Below are 20,245 nucleotides of genomic sequence, written 5' to 3' on the forward strand. Positions count from 1 at the left end.
TTGAGCTCATGCCTTGAATGTTCAAACTCGAGCTTAACTCATATTTTAAATGGGCCTAATATTTCGTCTAAATCCACTTTTTGAGCATAATAATTTTTTCTCAAATCCTCGAAAATTTCGAATAAGCTTTTGAGTTTGAATAAATAGCTTGACCCATGAATAGGTCTACTTGACTTATCCCGCTAAATAAAAATATCATTTTACGTGCACATAATTATTAAAAATGAAAAAAAATGTAATAATATATTATAGAAAAACTCATTTAATTTTTTGAAAAATTATATTTAAACAATTAATTACCTTTAAAAATATTAAAAATAACTAAGAAAATTTAAATTGAAAGGAAACAAATATAAACAATTATTTTACAGAAAAACTCGCAACACAATCAAATTCTAACAAATTAAAATAGAAGGATTAACTCTTCAATTTTATAAAGTACAAGGATGAAATCCAAATTATACCTTTATTTTTCTTTCTGAAAAAAAGTACCTAGTACCTTACTTGGCCTTTTCCCCCATATTCTTTCCTTAGCTTACAAAAAACCAACTCCTCAATCCATCCTTTATTTTTGATTCTTTCTTAACATAATCCCTTCCACTTACTTTGTATATAAAAACCCAAACCCAACCCTCTATTTTCCTCACCAATCTCCTTTTAGCTTGCCAAACATCTTCTTCTTCTGATATATATATATATATATATAAGCTTTGCTACAATGGCTGCCCCAGTAATGGACCCACAATACTTGAAAGAGATCGAAAAGGCTCGTCGAGACCTTCGTGCTCTTATCTCTAGCAACCAATGCGCCCCCATTATGCTTCGCTTGGCGTATGTTATTATATATATGTGTGTGTATTCATTTTTGGGGGTTGGTGTTAATTGTTATTGTTTTTTGAAGGTGGCACGATGCTGGAACTTACGATGTTAAAACCAAGACAGGGGGACCTAATGGTTCTATCAGACTTGGTGATGAGTTACAACATGCTGCAAACAGTGGTCTCAAAAAAGCTGTTGATCTTTGTGGTCGGTTTTTTTTTTTTATATAATTTCAACTACTTTGGTTTTTTTTTTTTTTGATCTTTCTTGTCTTCTAACTGTATGTATATATGACAAGCAGAACAAGTAAAGGAAAGGCATCCTCAAATTACATATGCAGACCTTTACCAGGTATGTTTTAGTTATGTTCTCTTTTTTTTCTTTATTCATGTTTTAACATACACAAACACACATTAGCTTTTAAGATCAATTTTTTTGCATTCACAGCTTGCTGGAGGGGTTGCTGTTGAGGTCACTGGAGGTCCTCCTATTGACTTTGTTCCAGGCAGGAAGGTATGATGTATGTATGTATGTATGTATGTATGTATGTATGTATGTAGGTGGTCATGGCTTGAGCTCCAAAAACCAACTCTACTTATCATATGTTAGGTAAATTAGTAACATGTTTCATCTCTGTGAATATGTCAGGATTCAATGGCATCTCCTGAAGAAGGGCGCCTGCCTGATGCCAATCGAGGTTTTTCTTATTCCATTGCTTCTAATTTAGTTTTGAGATTTTCTTCATTTCATCCTTGCATAAATCATGCAAGTTCGCACCCGTCTAAGTAAGAAAAAATCATGACCATGCATTAGCATTAATAACTTAGCTTTCCAAAGGTTCTAACTTCCAAATTTACGGGGGAGCTAACATATATATAATATATACAGACACACAGTTGCCCTTTTTTGAATGAGTTTAATTTGTTGCAGGTGCAAAACATCTAAGGGACATCTTCTATAGGATGGGCCTGTCTGACAAGGACATTGTGGCACTTTCTGGGGGACATACATTGGTACCTTGTCTATATAGTTGAACATAGTAATTATGGAGTCGGATTGCATTTTACTTTCTCTATCTAAAAAATGGGTAAATTAGTCTCTATACATTAGATCAAAAGAGCAAATTGGTTCTTCTGTTAAAAATTTCATCAATTTCTGTTGTTAAAAACTAGTCCACAGTATGAGGTGCACATGACACGCTACGTATTATTGCCTGGTTATTCCGTCAGCCACAACAGTTTTTAACTGTATAAATGGATGAAATTTTTAACAAAAATGACCAATTTGCTCTTATAATTAATGTGAAAGGATTAATTTACCCATTTTTTAGTAGAAAAAACAAAATACAACATAACTCCTAGTAGAATCTCGATAGTACTTTTACTTAATTACTTGTTTAAAAATAAAAATTTTGTGTTCTGGATTTTGTAGGGAAGAGCACATCCTGAAAGATCAGGTTTTGAGGGTGCTTGGACAAAGGAACCTTTGAAGTTTGACAATTCATACTACAAGTAAGTAATTAATACTTGGTTTCAACTTTCAAGTGAATAGATATGGTGAATGTATTTGAGATCATCATGACTTCATTAAATCAAGTCTCTATATTATTAAATGAATCAATTTAATTTTTGTATTATTGAAAAGAATAAAATCTAATTAAATTAGGTAAAAGTGTCATAGAGGTTTTTGTACTAGAAGTCAGATTCCATTTGCTTTCTCTACTTCTAAAATAGATATATTAGTCCCTATATATTAGATCAAAGAGCAAACTAGTCTTTTTGTTAACAATTTCATCTATTTCTACTGTTAAAAACCGGGTCCTATACGCCAGCATGAGGTACATGTGACCACGTGTCATTGTTTAGATATTTTATCAGCCACGCCAATTTTTAACAGTACAAATGGGTGAAATTTTTAACAGAAAGGACTAGTTTGCTATTTGATCTAACGCACGGAGACTAATTTGCCCATTTTTTTAGTAGAGGGGACAAAATGCAATATGACTCCTAAGACAAGGGCCTCCATGGTACTGTTACCAGTCAAATTGGAATAGAGTTTATATTTATTGTTAAAAAATATCATTTATTGTTTAACAAAGGTAAAAGTTTTTATAATTTTATCAATAAAATCTTTTGTTTAGAATTAAACTGCAATTAAAAAAAAATAATTTTCAAGATAATTTTTATACAAAAGATTTTAAATCTGTTACAATTTGAACTTATTTGATTCTTTTTATAATTTGATCTAAACCCTATAATATAATAATCTAATATTATCTGTAACAAGGGAACTACTGAACAACGAGTCGGATCCCGAACTGTTAAAACTTCGAAGCGACAAGGCTCTTGTGGAAGATCCCAAGTTCAAGCGCTATGTGGAGCTCTACGCGAAGGTAAGTCGGCAATTCAATTGCTTTATATCTTACTTGTTTCACAAGAAACTTATAGTGTTGTTTTTAAATGACAGGATGAGGATGCTTTTTTTAGAGATTATGCAGCCTCCCATAAGAAATTATCTGAATTAGGGTTCATTTCACCACCATCAAAGCTATCTTTGAAGGTAGCTTTGGGATTTGTTATTGCAATTGTGGCAATTCTCAGTCACTACTATGAAGGTCACTTCTCATGGAATGATTTGAGTTCACAGTTCCATAAGAGATTCAATTTGACTGATTTGGCCTCACAATTTCAAAAGAGAATGTAGATATAATATCCTTCAATTATACATGTCAAATTGAGAGTTTGATGAACTTTAAATGATGTTCATAGATGGAATAAAAGCACAAATTTGTTGTGCCTGACAGAAACAATTGGTTTTTTCAATTGTGGAAGATGCATAAAAAATAAATAAAATGTGAATAAATATTATAATTCGAGTTCATTTTATTTTATTTAAGTCGTTAAATTTATCACCAATATTCTTCTGTTTTTATGCTAATTTTATTTTATTAATGATGACATATCATATTATTATTCATCACTGATGATGCATGAAATTTAAATCGTGATAAAGAGGCCAAATTCCTCTTTTTAACCTTAAAACCTTGTTGCAAGATTCATATTTGCATATTATCTGAATGTGATTGATACTTGCTTAAACTGAAACAACTAAAAAGCAAATAAAATGCCAACAATGGCAAATGAAACTTCAATTGCAGAAATTGAGCAGTCAGACCAGAAAAGAAAAAAAAGAAAAAGGAAATGATAGCTTAAACAGTTGATGCTTCATCATTTTTCCTTTGGAGGGGCCTTCTTTGCAGCCTCGGCTGCTTCCTTCTCTGCCTCGATCTCGGCTGCAATGGCATCGATTTCAGCTTCTTCAAGCTGCCGAAGACCATGTTCCTTTGTCATCACAGCAACTTCGATGTTCTTTCCCCCACTCTCAACAACCTACATGAATGAGAAACACGTAAAGACAATCAAACATTGTTTTCTCGTATAACACACACCCTTTTAACGCATTAGCAAGCCATAATCAACTGCAGGTAAAGCTGATGTTGGAACGTATTATTTGACGGTAAAACCACCGTGGAGGCCACTGTACTAAAAGTCAGATTACATTTTGCCCCCTCTACTCGAAAAATGAGCAAATTAATCCCTATATGTTAAATTAAAGAGCAAATTAGTCATTTAAAAATTTCATCCATTTATAATTAATTAAAACTAATGTGATTAATAGAATAATCAAATAGTGACACATGATATATCACGCTTTTATAGTAAAAATGGATGAATTTTTAATAAAAGAACCAGTTTGCTCTTTGATTAATGTATAAGGACTAATTTGCCTATATTTTGAATAGAGAGGGCAAAATGTAATCTGACTTCTAATATAGGGGCCTCCATGGTACTTTTATCATCATTTGACCTATGCAGACAAGTGTATGATTTCACCATGGAAGTCCTTATTGCAGTCATGCCTTCGGGTGGCAAGGCAATGGAAGAAACAATTACTACATAATATCACACAAACAATATGCAAAAATATTTTATCATCGATGTTTGAGATAAAGAACTAACACAATATATACTTTATCCGAAAACATAAATATAATCAATGTTCGAATTGCAAGTTCTTTTTTTTTGCTCCGCTTCAAGATGCACAGGTCGTTAAGCCGTATCATCTCTACAAAGGTTAAGAGTCCATGCAAGGAAAAGTTTACAAGTTAAAAGATAGATTTAATTTGGTAAAAGTATTATGAAGGCTCCTGTACTAAGGGTTGAATTGCACTTTATCCCCTCTACTAAAAAAATGGGTAAATTAGTAACTATATGTTAGATCAAATAGCAAACTGATTCCTATACGCTAGCATGGGAGACACGAGGCACACCACATGTCACATTTGGTTATAAAGTAACGCCAATTTTTAACCATATAAATGGATAGAATTTTTAATAAAAAGGACCAATAGGGACTAATTTGACCATTTTTTAAGTAGAGGAAGTAAAATTACTTTTACCATTTAATTCATATTTCTTTGGATTCAACATGACAAATAAATACCGAATGGCAAACAATGGAAAACAAAATAAAATTTACGCACATGAAGAACCAACAAATGGAACTTACCTCGAGCAATGCACGAATTGCAAGCTTAATGGTTTCTTGCCCGGAAGTTTCCTTGTAGTTCTTCTCTAGAAACTCTCGTATCGAGTTTGAGTTTCTCCCAGTTGCATTAGCTTTCCAAGCGGAAAATGTCCCTGACGGATCAGTTTGATATAGTGCCGGTGTACCGCTATATGGATCAAAGCCAACAATCAGAGTCGAGAGACCAAATGGTCTAACACCTCCACTTTGAGTATACTTCTGCTGAAGACCCGCAATGTAACGAGTAATATACTCGACCGTAACGGGATCTTCAACAGTCAGCCTATGGCTTTGACATTCGATCCGAGCCCTGTTTATGAGGACACGAGCATCGGCTTTGAGTCCAGCACATGCCAATGCAATATGATCATCCAAATTCACAATCTTCTTAACCGATCTACACAATAGCATGCAGTAAAAATGAGTAAAAAATAGCCCAATTTGAGGAAATTCAAAACCTCTAGTGTTCTCATTGCATGATTTTATCATAAAATTCCTAAAAAAACAGTGTTCATAAATAACCCAACATAATCTATTAGTTCCAATTCCAAGTCATAGAACCCTAACCCTAAATTTCAACTTGAACAAAAATTAAGCAGAAAGGATCAATTTTTGAGAGAGATAAAAAGGGAAAAATGAAATAGAAGGGGTAATATAGCAAAGAGATGAATATAACCGTGAGTCCTGGAGTTTGGCGGCGGATTTTTTCTCGACGCCTAGAACAACGATGTCGGTGCCGCGTACGCCAACGGCGGCGTTACCTTTACGAACGGCTTCGAGGGCGTATTCCACTTGGAATAAATGGCCGTCCGGTGAGAACACGGTAATCGCTCTGTCGTATCTCGCCATTTTTCTTCTATTCCTTAGGATTTGCTTATGCTATTACTGAGTTTGATGAAGCTTTTTGCTCTTTGAGCGTCAACTTAAGCTAAAGCCCAACAACTAATAAAAGTTAATTTCACTAAATATCCTCAAACTTTGACATAAATTTTAAATTGGTCCCAAATCTCAAAACTTTGAAATTGATTTGTTAAAATAATAGTTAGATTTTTTAATTACAACATATTGAAATTTAATATCAATTTAAAATTTGAGCCTTAATTTGAGAATAATATCTTTTTTATTTTTGAAAAAGTGAACAAAAGGCTTATAAAGGAAACACAAATAAAAATTATTTTCGATATATTATTGATATACCTAAATTTATGAGTTCGTTTAATCAGTTTATGATCCGATAAGTCCACACTCCTAATTAAGAGCTAAGATGTTTGCGAGTATAAGACCTCATGAGCTCAAACGGATGGAATCACACACCTGACACGTCACACATATTCGTTCTTCAAACATGATAGCTCATATCAATGACGACAAGACATTATTAAGTCGGATAAATTTGAAGGGGTTCAAAACTAATGTATGGACAACACGTGACACATTAGGAGCTATCAAAGATGGCCCCTAGCACCGAATTAAAAACCTAAGACACTCGTTTTTCTAGCACGTCCCAATCATCTTAATTTTCTTACGGCTTTCAACTTATCGAGTGAATCGTTAGACATTTACAATCTTCTCCTTGTATTAATAATTAGTCTCCAAATTCAACCCAAAATAATCATATTATTCTTATTAGCCTTTGGGGTTTAATATATACAGTTATCACATTAACTAAGAACAAACTAAGCCGAAAGTTAGACTATAAATTAAAAATAAAAAATAAAAATAAAACCAGTTCCAAACTGAAGATTTGAAACAACAAAACTGGTTGTAATCCTATGTATAGCAGACAGTATTAAAGCTTCTTGTTATTGTTGTGTTTTCTTTTTCCCCAAGAAACTGCCATGGCATGCATAAACATTCAAGGTGATGACTGTTTAGTAAGTGAAAGGATGGTGGACACCATCAACTTGTAATCAATTGGCTTTGTTAAATAAGCATCCATGCCTACTTTCAAGCATTTTTCTTTATCTGATGACATAGCATGAGCCGTCAAAGCAACGATTGGAATATGCCAACCCGTTCTTTCTTCCGATTTTCTTATCGCTTTTGTCGCTTCGTATCCGTCCATCATTGGCATCTGTAAAAGAAAAGACAGAACATGATTGAATGTTTTGCAGTTTGATTTGAAAAATGAAGCATTTTTTTTTCTTACTTGGCAATCCATTAAGATCAAATCATATGGTGGAGAATCACATATCTCTGATTCCACTTGGTCGTTTCTATGTTCGTTGTCATTATCGAGCACGGAATTGAGGGCTTCGACCGCTTGTACTCCATCTCCTACCGCGATTACTACAGCTCCCATTTTTTCGAGCATGATGGTTGCTACTCTTTGGAGAACTGGTGTGTCTTCTGCTAGGAGTATCCGTAAACCTTGGAGAGATTTGGGTTCGTTTGTTATTCTGTCTTTAGCATTGCTTCTTACCGAAGGTTGTTCTGGGGAATCGGGATTTTCGGGTTTGATGTCTTCGGTATTTTGCAACTTTGATCTGGTATGGCATTGATCTAAGCCTAATCGCGTGAACTCGACTAGGCAGTTCCTAAGTGTCGATGGACTGGATTTTAGTATGGTTCCTTCTCTCGATTCCTCTCTGATATGGACCGAACTTACAGAGCTAACACCAGCTGTTTCATCGGAATCATCAGAGCTGCATGTCTCGAACTGAGTTGAATCGATTTCAAGACATTCGTGAGAATCACCTTCTTTAGATGTACCTTTCGTTCCATTCGGACTTCGGTTTTGAGGCTCAACATAGCTTTCTTTTATGACAGCTTCCAAAATATGTAGCATTTTGGCCTTATATAATGGCTTATTAACCATCAATATATGTCCTTTCCTACGGAGTTCCATCTTTATAGCATTGGATGTATCGTGATTCAGCATCCATGCGAATTTCACAAGGCCGGAGAATTTATCGAGGAAATTAAGCTGTTCTTTCCATATGTTGGTGCTCAAATCGAGCAACCCGAGATCGACAACTATGATGTAAACCGGGTTCTTCATGTCTTGTAAGCTTTGTACTTTGGACCTCACAGGTTCAGCCAGTGAATAATGAGTGTCGAAACCAGAATCAAGAGTTCGGGCATGGAATAGTTCATGGAGGATTTGTGTTAGTTCATTCCATTCCGATGCTTCCAATGTCGGGACTCCGTTTTTCGATAGCCATTTCGACATTGTCAATCTACCTATGCTACCATGTAATGCAAGGATTACCTGCATTCATATTTGCTTCGATCTCAAGCCGATTTTCGAGCACTTTATGATAAAAAAAAAAAAAAAACTCTATGTACTAACGTAAAAGCTGTAAAGTCGAGTATTGAGATAATCAAACTTTACTCACAGCTACACTGTGCTTCGAGACATCAATTCGTCCTTGTTGTTCTACGCCATCTGCAGGGGTACTAAGGAGCAAAAATAGTCTCATTAGAGTTCCAGGACCGTTCTTTTTAACAACCTTGATTTCTCCTCCCATTTTGTTAACCTGTCATCGATAATACGAGTGAAAGAACGATGTCATCCATCATTTTGTACACAATATTTCAGCACAATGTAGTTTCATATGTCAAATGGTAATGAAAATTTGTAATGGAATACGAAACTTGTTTGTCAAGGAACTTCACTTACCAAGGTTCTCACGATGCACAGTCCGAGACCGGTGCCACCATGCCTGAAAAGACCAAAAGTGCATTACATTTCTTAATCAGCTCGTTAAAATACGATTTTTTTTCTCAAAGTACTTACGTTCGAGTTGTTGAAGGATCAGCTTGCTCAAAGCTCTCGAACACCGATTCCCATTTGCTCCGGTCAATTCCTGCAGATCATGTAGGATAAATTAGTTCAAGCTAAGCTACCTCAAAATTGAACCCTTTTTCCCTTTTCACCAAAGAATCTTACCACAGCCCGTGTCATCGACTTCGAACCAAAGAATCATTTTGTTGTCTTTCTTGCCAGCCTTCTTCGTATGGTTTCCGTGTTGTTTCAACTTTGTCTTTAATGCAGACAACGGTTTCTTCTGATCAGGAGAAAACTTCCCGGAATCACTACACACATTCGGGTTCTCACACCATCCGCGGAGTACGATATGTCCCGCTGCAAACCATCCGAAAACAGTTAAGTTCTGCTCAAGTGTAACAGTTCCATCATCGAAATAAATGTTCATCTTACATGTTGTGAACTTGATGGAATTGCTTATTAAGTTAGCGAAAACTTGAACAACTCTAGCCGAATCTCCTCGAACTACTTTCGGAATATCATCTGTTTACGAAATTATAATGTAACATAATTTGTATAAACATAAACCGATGATCATACATTTCGTTTTAAGTCATACCAGAGAGATCCAGAACTGTTTCCACATTATGGTTAATGCATTGTACAGAGAACATATCAACAAGTCCTTCGAGTTCCCGTCCCAAATCGAACTCAGCTTCTTCCAACACCAATTTTCCCGATTCAACCTACAAAATGTAAACATCGTCCTCAATTTTACGAACATTTTAAGTTTATATTCTTATTAGTTTGTCTTTGAATCTTACCTTGCTTAGATCCAATATGTTGTTAAGAAGCCGGAGTAAAGCCGTTGAGCATTTACGAATCTGAGTAACCATTGCGTATTGCTCGTTCGTAAGGCAATCATCGCAGATAAGAATGTCCAACAATCCGATAACAGCAGCCATAGGTGTTCTTAATTCATGACTGTTAAAACACAAGATACATTAACATGCATGCAAGGCAATAATGTCAAATGACCTGAAAAACGGAAATCGGTTACCTCATGTTCGCGAGGAATTGGCTTTTGTAATTACTCGAAGCTTCAGCTCTTCTTCTTGCATCGAGATGACTTATTAACTCAGCTCGGAGTTTCATTTCTTTGGAAACTCCATTCGTAAGTATCAAAATGCAAACACATCCAATAACTAAGATACATACAGATGCTGATATCAATATAACCAATGTTTTCAAAGCCCTTTCATCAACTTTCCCCATTATATACTTTCTCGGAATTATAATAACCCCGACCTGCACCGGCAACATAAACGGTTAGTTTCGATGTTTGGGTTAATCGGAAAAGACGGGATAGTTTCGGAACTTACTATAGGTAACCTTGTTAAGTTGAGAAAAAATGAATCAATGTAATAATGTTGACCCCCAAGGTTAGCTTTTTCAACATGAACCACATGGCCAGGTGGGAACTTATTGCCATAAGCTTCTTGCAACCATTGAGCTCCCATTCGTATCACACGATCCTCGGAGTCGACGGCCATCATTAGTTTCGGCCCTTTCGTCGTGTTTTTTAACAAAGGAGCATTAGTTGATGTCGCTAACAAGTAACCTTGTTGTGAAGTCAAATATATATACCCACTATGCACTTCAACCAGTTCTTTCATCAACTGTCCTACACTAAAAAGAGCGGTCGTAACACCGACAACAGCCATGATACTCGTATTCGTAGCGTCCCAAACCGGCAAAGCAGCCGAAAGCAACGGTGAATCGGTGTATTTACTAACCGAGACATGCCATGAAGCTACCCCATCAGGCACTTGAGACGGGCCTGCTATGTTGATAAGATCATCCGGTGGGATTTGTGAAGGCTTTCCTTTCTTTTCACCCGTCACAGGATCGAGCGGTTGGCGGTACCATATCGCCGAGACATTGCCGTGGATGAATTGATCGTTCCAGCCTTTTCGGGACGATAACATCTCGTTATGGTACGATTCGGTGGAGCTGATTGAATAGTTTGCGAGATCGGAATAGATGTAGAATGTGTTGTTGCTTCTATGGTCCCTATGGAATGCTTGTACAAATCCATTTTTGTAGTTTATGGTTATGGCATTTAGAGCTTTACGGCTTGCAAATAGTGCCCATGTTATGTCTTTCATCATTTCATACAGCTGCTAAGATTGCAATAAATCAACACAAACAAAACAAAAAATGGTTAAATTTTTTTTCTTAAACAATGCTTATAATGAAGAAAATGAAGTTTTGGTCAAATCCTAAATAAGGTCCCTATATATGTAATTTTAGCGAATTTCGTCTCTCTATTCAGTCCTGAAATTAACTTTTTTTTTCCATGAATTCTGTCAAATAATTTTATTTTGATTATTTTTTAAGCATTAATTGAGGTGATATATAAAAAAATGTATATATCATGTCATCATATGCTGGGGCAGATGGTGATAGGAGCCAGGGGCCTTTGCTCTCCAAAATTTTTGAAAATTTTCATTAGAGCCCTGAATTTTTTTAAATTTCATTTAAACCCCCAAAAGTTTTGAAACTTTTTATTAAGCCTTCCAAAATTTTAAGAAGACCCTTCAAAATTGTTGTGAATTCTCATCAAGCTTTAATTAGAACAACCAGAATTTAAAAAAAAAAATCAAAATCTCCCAACTTAAAAAAAAAAATTTAATTAGACCCCTTTAAAATTTTTGTAAATTCTCATTAACCCTCCAAAATTTTCAAAAGTTTTAATTAGACTTACCAAAACTTATAAAAGTTGTCATAAAATCTTCTTCCAAAGTTTTTGAAAATTGTAATCAGCTCCCCTCCCCCCCTCCCCAAAACTTAATACCAAAATCTGCAACTGACCATACGTCAAACTACTAAAAAAAAGTTGATCTCAGGACCGACAACCACATTTCGAAAAGTAAAAACTATAACAGAAGGACTAAATTTGCAAAAAAAAAAGTATAATAGGAGGAGCTTTTATAGAATTTGACTATTGAAGTTTTATAAGGATGAACCTCAACTTGTTCTGCCTGGTTGGTGGGTTTACTGTAGCGCCTAATTACATATTCAGACAACTTGACTTGAGCTGTAGTAATTTCCGAGGTCGAATTCAAGATGTTCCACATCCTTAAGATTGGTCTTTGAAGAAGCTCATAACGAAGACCAAATGCCAATGTGTTTAATGATTTTGTTGTGTAAACCTTTGTGAAATGCCAGGTTAGAACTGTTAGCAGCCCAATCAAAATAGCTAGCATCACCTGGAAAAAAAACATTTAATAGAGGGATTAAACCCATAATTTGACCCTTAGTTTTTTGGGCACGGATGAGCTGAAAAAGAAGCAATATTTGTTCCAAAAAGAAAGCTTCAATGAGCGAGCCAAGTAATAAATGAACTATATTTTGATTAACTTATAAAAGTAGAAGAAATGAGTTTTGTCAAATTATAGGGACTACATCTCAAATTAGAGTATATCAGAGGGGCCAAAACCATAATTTAACCCCTGGTTTTAGCCATGGATGAGCTTGAAGAAAAGCAATATTTGTTAAAATAAAACTTCAATCTAATGAGTAAGATATTAAAGGGATTAACTAATGATAGTATAAAAGTAGAAAAACCAAATTATGCTAAATTATGAACACTAAATCCCAAATTAGAGCATAATAGAAGGAAAAATTATTTGGAATTAGAGGAACAGGATTAGACACTAAATTAAAGATACCAAAAGGGATTAACTATTGAAATCATAAAGGTAGAGGAAAAGAATTATTGCAAATTAGAGGGACTAATTCCAAAATTAGAGCATAATAGAAGGGCCAAAATCAGAACTTGACCCTGGTTTTAACCATGGATGAGCAAACTACTATTTGATTGGAATTCTAACGATATTTTGATTAACTAAAGGAAAAGAATCATGCCAAATTATAAACACAACCCCAAATTTGAGCATAACAGAGGGACCAAAACCAGAATTTGACCCGCTAGTTTCAGCCATGGATGAGCAAAATACTATTTGATTGGAATTCTAACGATATTTTGATCAACTAAAGGAAAAGAATCATGCCAAATTATAAGCACAACCCCAAATTTGAGCATAACAGAGGGACCAAAACCAGAATTTGACCCTCTAGTTTCGGCCATGGATGAGCTGAGAAAAAGAAGCCATTTTTGTTCCAACAAAAAAAAAAAAAACCTTAAATCCAAACAAAATGACTGAAATTCTCAAACTGTAGAACGACAAGGGAGAGTTTCATGTTCATGTTCACTAACCATGATAGCAAGCCGAGCAACAAAAACACTGTAATAAGACGATAAGCAATGACCACCGCCGCCGCCGCCACCACTACCACCACCACCACCGTACTGAAACTCTTCCCTTTCAACATCCCTATGTACAATCCTACGACCACGTGTGGCGGCTGCTTTTTTCCCACACGTTGAAGAAGAAACAACAAACTCTGAAATCCCATGTAATAGTTTCCTCAATGGAGTAGTGTCCATTGATGAAGCTAAAAGAATCGGTGAACTTTCAGAACTACTACTGCTTTCAAATGGTTTTTCTGTCATTTATTTTTCATGGAGTTTTATGCACATACACAGCAAGATCTTATGTTCTTGATTGTGTGTGAATGTGTTTTTTGTAATGTGTGTTGGCACGTGTGTTTGTGTTTTATTCTCGGTTTAATTGTGGATTCGATCCCTGTACCTTTTTTGGATTTTTTCGAAATTCAGTTCATTCATTTGTCTGATTTAAAATGGTTAAAATTTGCCATTAAGCCCCTATCAGTGATTCTACTTTTTAGATTTTTTTTGTTAAATTACAATGCTACCTTTTTTCAATGAAATTTATTTGTCTCATTTGAAAATCAAAATTCTATTCATATAATTATACTTAATTTTTAAATTAGATTTTTTAAATATTGAAATACTAAATATTCAAATCAATTAATAATATTATTGATTAGATTTTAATTTTTAAATAAAAATATATAGGAAGTAACTTCTTGAAAGGATGTCAGATTGCGTTTAACTTAATTGGCATGTCGTAAGATGACATGGGTTTGAATGCACTGAAGCGCATTATCCTCCTATTTATGGGTTGTGAAGGGGCTATGGGTAGTTCTAGGCATTGTGCTAAAAAAAACAAATATGATCAAAACCTATAATAAGATTATTCGGAAAAAAAAAATTCTCAAAAGACTCAAATTAAAAGTAGAGGATTAAATTTCAAAAATCCTAAGAGCATAGGGACTGAGAGACCAATTGAACCTTTATTCTTGGAAGTGGGTGTGTGTTTTTTATGCACTGCTTAATTGTGTCATTCCCCACTTTTTCAAGGCATTGCACAAAGACAATGCAATTTTTCCTAAGTGGAGCTTTGTGGTGTGTTTTTATTCCTCATCCAACAACATATTTGCCACAATTTTTTTTTCAACTCTTTTGTGATTAATTCTATTATATAATTATAATAAAATAAAAATGATTCGACTCAAGGTCAGACCCGATATAATAAAATGATACCCTAAATGTCAAAGTGAGCGCTCCTTCTTCAACCTCCAATTTTTCTCTAAAACAAGAGGATACCATTTTTTTCCTTATTTTTGGGACCTCTATTTTTACTTTTTCAATAAGATAGGGGACAAATTGTTATATAATTATAATAAAATAAAAATGGCCCGACCCGGTATAATAGAAAGAAACCTTAAACCCCAAAGTGAAGGGGCTTCTTCTTCAACCTTCAAATTTTCTCTAAAACAAGAGGATATCATTTTTCTCTGATTTTTGGGACCTCCGTTTTTACTCCGGTTGATTCTTTGTATCAACAAATTCTATTATCTTATGATGATTTTCAAAATTAAAACTCGTGTAAAAAGTTTATTGTTTATTTTTTGTTTTTATCAAATATTTTTTATATTCTAATTTTTATTTGTTTATGCTTTGTATTTACATATATTTATAATTATATTGTATTTGTAAGAGTTAATTGCACAAAACATTTTCAAATTATAATTCTCATTCTAAATTGGTTCTTAAACTTTAAAGCATTTTAATTACATCCTCAGTCTTGTTTTGTGATGTATGAGTTGACAATGATTTGCTTCGATAGGAGTGCGTGAGTCAATTCTAAATATATCAAAATTTTATTGAAAAATATAGATAAAAAATTATAATGTTTTAAAAATTAAAAAAAATTATATTTATATTTGTCGCTGACAGCAAATTTCAAATAATATATGTTTGAGTCAATTGTAAATGTGCTAAAAAAATTTCTAATTTCATTCTTTCTTAAAGGTGATCATGGGCTGGGTCGAGTCGAGAAAAAAATTTAGGTCTGTTTTTTAGGCTTGGGCTCAACTTGGCTCGAAAAATAGGCCTAAATTTTTTTCCAAACCTGACTCAGATAAAAATGTTAAATTTAAAAAAATCTTTACACTTAAATAATGCTAAAATAGGTGAAACTTAGCAAACCAATGCCACTAAAATAGTAGTAGAATTAATATTAAACCAAGAGTTATACAATTTCCAAACAATAACAACAAAATAATAGCAATATAATAGCAAAACAACATCTTTTTTTTTTTTTTACAAAATCGTGCCAGTTCAAGCCTTATTTTTTGTCTAAATCTATTTTACGGACTTATACTTTTATCCAAATCCTCTCATTTTTCGAGTATACCTCGGACCGACTCATGATAAGTCTAACTGTGCATACCTCACTGAACTGGGTCGGGTGACAAGTAATTAGTCCATTGTTAGGAAAATTGGGACCATGAGTTTCATGATTAATTGGAGAGTGACTGGCGTTTCAAAATTAGGTCTTTCGGTGGTGGGGATATGATTAGGCTAGGTAGGAAAGAACCATAAGAATAGACCCTAATTAAGGGGGTTGACTAAATATGAATATATATATATATATATATATATATAATAAAAATGGATTAAGTAATATTTAGTCCTTAAAGTTTGCAAGTTTTTTCAATTTGGTTGTAATTTGACCTTTGAACTTGGATATCATTAAAGTGTAATGATGTGATAGAAATTGTGTTATGCGATTACTTAAAATTTTAAAATATTTATATAAAATCTAAAAATTACAATAAAAATAAAAATAAAGTGATGATATGATGCAATTTCATAATGTCGAAAATTCAAATTCAGAACTAAATTGAAAAAAATATAAATTTACTTGCCAAATTCAAAATCTAAATGTTAGTTAAACCCTAAATAAGTAATTTCATCATTTTAATTCACATCATCATACATTTTTATATGAAAAAAGTAAATTATAAAACATGCATGAACCTATGAAGTGTGAACAAATATTTGCAATTTATTCATTTTTTTCACTAAATAAAGAATTTCATAATCATGTTTATAAAACAAATTTTTGAGTGAAAATGCAATATTTTATTTATTTTTGGTCACATTTTGTTAATGATTTTAAATCTTTGTATTCTTATTTGTTCAATTATAATATTTGTATCGTCAATTCAAATTTCAATTGGGATCCTAATGAATATTTTATGAAAGTAACAAGTTGGACATGTATTGGGATTTTTACATAATACCTAAAAAATGTCACATCATTTTATTTAACATTTTAATAATAGCCACTAGGGTTAGGGTCACAATTTTAGAATTCAAAACTAAAATTAACTAAACGGAGTCCAAAGATTAAATCCGTAATAAACACGTAATATTTAATGGTGTCAATTATTTAGATTAACTAAACACTATAAAAGTATAGAATCCAATTATACCAAATTAGAGCATTATAAGTTCGTTATTTAATTTAATCGCATACTTTAATTTAGTCAATTTTAATCCTTGTACTATTTAAATTTTAAAATCTCGATCATGACCTTAATAACAACCATCAGTGACATTGTTTATAAGTATCGTGTGAAAACAACTAGATTTTCACACAATACCCACTAAAACGTCAATAAATTTTTTAATTATCGCCATTAGGATCAATATCCAAATTTCAGAACTTGAAAAATATAGATACTAAAATTAATCAAGTTAAGGTATAAACATTAAATACACAACAAACACATAGTACAAAGCAAAAACGAATATGAAGTGGGTAAGCAAGAGCCCTAACTCCCCTCAAACGGAAAAATTACTATTTAAGTCCCCTGAAAGATGACTAGATTAAAAATTAATTTATAGTATAATAATATTCCGATCCCTTAAAATGACGAAGATAATAAACTAATACATTATAAAATTATGTTTTGATCTCTCAAAATCTTATTATTCAATTCCGATCCCCTAAAAAATTCTAGATTTACCCCTATACAAAGTATAATAACTATTTTCATAATATTTTAAAGACAAAGTTGGGGTAGGTGATCCTTTACACATTTGTCATTAATCCATTGAAGATTAAAAGACTTAAAATTATGAAGGGGCGGCTTAAAAATTAGTAATATAAACCCTAAAAGAAAACCAAAAGAAAATGGGGGTATGGGCGTGCAAATGCTTTTGAGTTTGCTTGATTGGGAAGGGTTTTTATCAATTATCATCCTCTAGAACTCATGCATTGTGACTCCACCTCAGTAATCCATCATCCCAATTGAACATAAAAATATTTGGCTAAGTTCATTTTTCACCTTTAAAGCAACATATCTATTGGTGTATGTGCCAATAAGTCTCCAACACTGTTCTTTATATTGCCTTACCTAAAAGGATAAACACAAGCAGCTAAAAGTAACCATATATATACACACACACATGCATTATCATCTTTTCAATCTTCCCTAAACCTTTTATTAAAATCGAGAAGTTAGTTCATCAATTTATTAGAATTTAATTATCGTAGTTCCCTAAACCAGTTTTCTGACTTTGCTCTTGAACATTAATACTCAATTGGACTAATTTTTCAAATATTATAAACTATAAAATAAAATTTAACAAGAATTTTCGTAAAAAATACGAATTTATAAATACACCCATATAGGTTTGAGGCAATGTAAGGAAGCACCTTGTTCTTCTCATATATAATAGTTAATTACTATTTATTATCCTAAATTTTGAGGGTAGTAGCATCTTTTATTCTTCTATGGTCTCTAGTTTCCTATGGTCACCCTTATCATATACTACAGGGAAGAGGGATTTTGTTAAATAGTATCCAAGATAATCATTTTTCTATGCACAAAAGAAGATATATTTTAACTAAAGTAAAATCCTTTTTGTCTTTATACTCTTTAATCACTTTAAAAGCTTATAGAAGAGGTAGACATGGTTTGGCCATAAATTGATAGGTATTATACAATGGGTTTGAAGTCTCCAAAGAATCAATTGGAGATTGAAATACCTTTTGGGTAAGATTGTGATGCTAACAGCTCTACAAGCATTTAATATATAGGATCATTTCACTATTTTTTTGATACAGTTCAGTGTTTATCCATTATCAGATATATATATATATATATATATTAAATTTTATAATAAAGTAAATGCATATGTTGTGAAGAATCAGACAAAGAATCAACTAGCTATGTTTTGCACTAAAAAGATGGGATTGGGGGAGTAATTATGAAGGCAATTTGAGGATTGGCTGGTTTCAACAATAGAAGAGTATTTGATTCCTTTACTTGGACTTGGACTTGAAACAAAGCTTAATGGCACCATTTGAAAATTTGGTGGTATAGATTTAAAGCTAAAAAAAGAAAAAGAAAACAGAAAATTAAACAAAATACTTTCTTCAAATTCACAATTCAAAACCTTCCACGTGGGTTAGTGCCACATTGTCACGACATTCTTTATTAGAGATATAAATGAGAAATTAGTACTCACAAGTTATTTGAGTTCAACTCAAAAAGATTTCGAATTCGATTCATTAATTATTAAGAGCCTATCAGTCAAGCTGAATTCGAGTATCATAATGCTTGATTTAAAAAAATCGTGAACCTAATCAAACTTTTTATTTCAACATATCTTTATATTATGAAATTATATTTTTACTTTTACTATATAAAAAGAGTCCAAATATAATTAAGCTTAAATTAAAAAATTAATAAATAAATTTAATCGAGTTTAAATTCAAACTCAAACTCAAAACAAAAATATTTAATCAAGCTCCAACTTACCACTCGAAAATTGACTTCACTCACCACCCATCAAAGTTCAAACCATACTAAATAGCAAGGAACGGGACGTATTTTCCCAAGTGGACCAAATGTGGTGTGCGCATGGCTAGCTTTTAGGGGTCCACCATTCACATTTGTGTAGTTGGATGTGGCCCCCTCTCATTGTGGATTTGGGGTCCAGGATTGGGAAGCATTTGATGTCTCACAATGGACGCTACATCTGTCAAAATTCTATATGAACTCGAAATTTTATGATCAACATATTTGACAGGTGGTGTATTGAATCAAATTAATTCATTTAATAGAGTTAACTCTATGGTTTTATTTGAATCTTTTAAATAGTATGTAGATTAATCTGATTTATTTAATAATAGGGTAATTAATTTAATTTAATTTTTATAAGAGAAAATTGAAGAGGTGCTCTCACAAAACTTTTCATTCATTCGTACAAATTTGATTAAAGCGTAAAATATCTTGATTTAAATAAAAATTATAAATTAATAAATGAAACTTAACTATCAGACTTAAAAATAACTTAGATAAAAATTGCAATACTTAATATCTGAATTAACACGAATTTATTTGACTTCACCCAAAACCAATTAAATCAGACATCCAATTTAAAGGAGTTTATTTGACATGAGTTTATTATTTCTTCAATGGTAATTGGATGGTATAGTTGAAACCAAATAAGGGGAGATGAGAGTTGAGACTATAATTGCTAACTAAGTGGGTGAATTTAAATAATGTTAATATAGGCTTTAAATTTTTTTAGGTATTTTGATCAAATCATGTTCGAATTATTCAAGGTTGAGAAACATGTTTTTTGAGTTGCGTTATTATAAGTTTAGATGATTTCGTGTTACTTGTTCAAGTCATTTCAAGTTTGTTCAAGTCATTTCAAGTTCAAGTTTTTTTCTAAATGAGTTTAAATCATTTTGATTTAGGTCAATTTGGGTTCGAAGTATTGACTTTTAAAATCAAATTGAGATAGGACGTGTTTGAATTTGGGTTGAATAG

General features: G+C 32.9%; 3 protein-coding genes across 6 annotated transcripts; 1 reads left to right on the forward strand and 2 right to left on the reverse strand.

Annotated features, from left to right (window-relative positions):
• The first annotated feature begins 571 nt into the window (after positions 1 to 571).
• On the forward strand, positions 572 to 3,699 carry LOC105787462 (probable L-ascorbate peroxidase 3). Its single transcript, XM_012613853.2, has 9 exons — positions 572 to 831; positions 902 to 1,026; positions 1,121 to 1,170; positions 1,267 to 1,332; positions 1,468 to 1,516; positions 1,750 to 1,832; positions 2,251 to 2,330; positions 3,106 to 3,211; positions 3,286 to 3,699. Exons 1-9 carry the CDS (start codon positions 719 to 721, stop codon positions 3,520 to 3,522), a joined length of 909 nt encoding a protein of 302 aa, XP_012469307.1. The 5' UTR covers positions 572 to 718; the 3' UTR covers positions 3,523 to 3,699.
• Positions 3,700 to 3,938: 239 nt separating this feature from the next.
• LOC105787463 (proteasome subunit alpha type-7) lies at positions 3,939 to 6,315 on the reverse strand. The gene is made up of 3 exons (XM_012613855.2): positions 6,083 to 6,315; positions 5,389 to 5,803; positions 3,939 to 4,208 (listed from the first exon to the last, which is right to left on the reverse strand). Exons 1-3 carry the CDS (start codon positions 6,253 to 6,255, stop codon positions 4,047 to 4,049), a joined length of 750 nt encoding a protein of 249 aa, XP_012469309.1. The 5' UTR covers positions 6,256 to 6,315; the 3' UTR covers positions 3,939 to 4,046.
• A 688-nt stretch (positions 6,316 to 7,003) lies between these two features.
• Positions 7,004 to 13,737, reverse strand: LOC105787464 (histidine kinase 1). Of its 4 annotated transcripts, none has more exons than XM_012613859.2 (13): positions 13,398 to 13,737; positions 12,151 to 12,387; positions 10,498 to 11,295; positions 10,176 to 10,423; positions 9,940 to 10,099; positions 9,735 to 9,861; positions 9,569 to 9,658; positions 9,299 to 9,493; positions 9,146 to 9,215; positions 9,029 to 9,071; positions 8,745 to 8,885; positions 7,556 to 8,617; positions 7,004 to 7,480 (listed from the first exon to the last, which is right to left on the reverse strand). In XM_012613859.2, the coding sequence occupies exons 1-13, from the start codon at positions 13,692 to 13,694 to the stop codon at positions 7,262 to 7,264; spliced, it is 3,687 nt and encodes a 1,228-aa protein (XP_012469313.1). In that variant the 5' UTR covers positions 13,695 to 13,737; the 3' UTR covers positions 7,004 to 7,261. The 4 variants fall into 4 exon arrangements, with proteins under 4 accessions (XP_012469313.1, XP_012469312.1, XP_012469311.1 ...); XM_012613858.2 differs by having other exon boundaries at positions 10,498 to 11,298; XM_012613857.2 differs by having other exon boundaries at positions 12,145 to 12,387.
• Positions 13,738 to 20,245: the final 6,508 nt, after the last annotated feature.

This window comes from Gossypium raimondii, chromosome 2 (assembly GCF_025698545.1).
Source record: "Gossypium raimondii isolate GPD5lz chromosome 2, ASM2569854v1, whole genome shotgun sequence".
Classification (NCBI taxonomy): Eukaryota; Viridiplantae; Streptophyta; class Magnoliopsida; order Malvales; family Malvaceae; genus Gossypium; species Gossypium raimondii.

Bases quoted from the DNA above. Each gene is read 5' to 3' on its own strand.
- LOC105787463 (XM_012613855.2), bottom strand. From the start codon at position 6,255: ATGGCGAGATACGACAGAGCGATTACCGTGTTCTCACCGGACGGCCAT. The intron at 5,804-6,082 runs GTTATATTCATC...GCTATTGTGTAG, and splicing joins GCCAAACTCCAGGACTCACG to ATCGGTTAAGAAGATTGTGA. The intron at 4,209-5,388 runs GTAAGTTCCATT...TCATTCATGTAG, and splicing joins CAATTCGTGCATTGCTCGAG to GTTGTTGAGAGTGGGGGAAA.
- LOC105787462 (XM_012613853.2), top strand. From the start codon at position 719: ATGGCTGCCCCAGTAATGGACCCACAATACTTGAAAGAGATCGAAAAG. The intron at 1,171-1,266 runs GTATGTTTTAGT...TTGCATTCACAG, and splicing joins CATATGCAGACCTTTACCAG to CTTGCTGGAGGGGTTGCTGT. The intron at 2,331-3,105 runs GTAAGTAATTAA...ATCTGTAACAAG, and splicing joins TTTGACAATTCATACTACAA to GGAACTACTGAACAACGAGT.
- LOC105787464 (XM_012613856.2), bottom strand. From the start codon at position 13,694: ATGACAGAAAAACCATTTGAAAGCAGTAGTAGTTCTGAAAGTTCACCG. The intron at 9,862-9,939 runs GTAAGATTCAAA...TACATTTTGTAG, and splicing joins ACATATTGGATCTAAGCAAG to GTTGAATCGGGAAAATTGGT. The intron at 9,659-9,734 runs GTATGACTTAAA...TTTCGTAAACAG, and splicing joins AACAGTTCTGGATCTCTCTG to ATGATATTCCGAAAGTAGTT.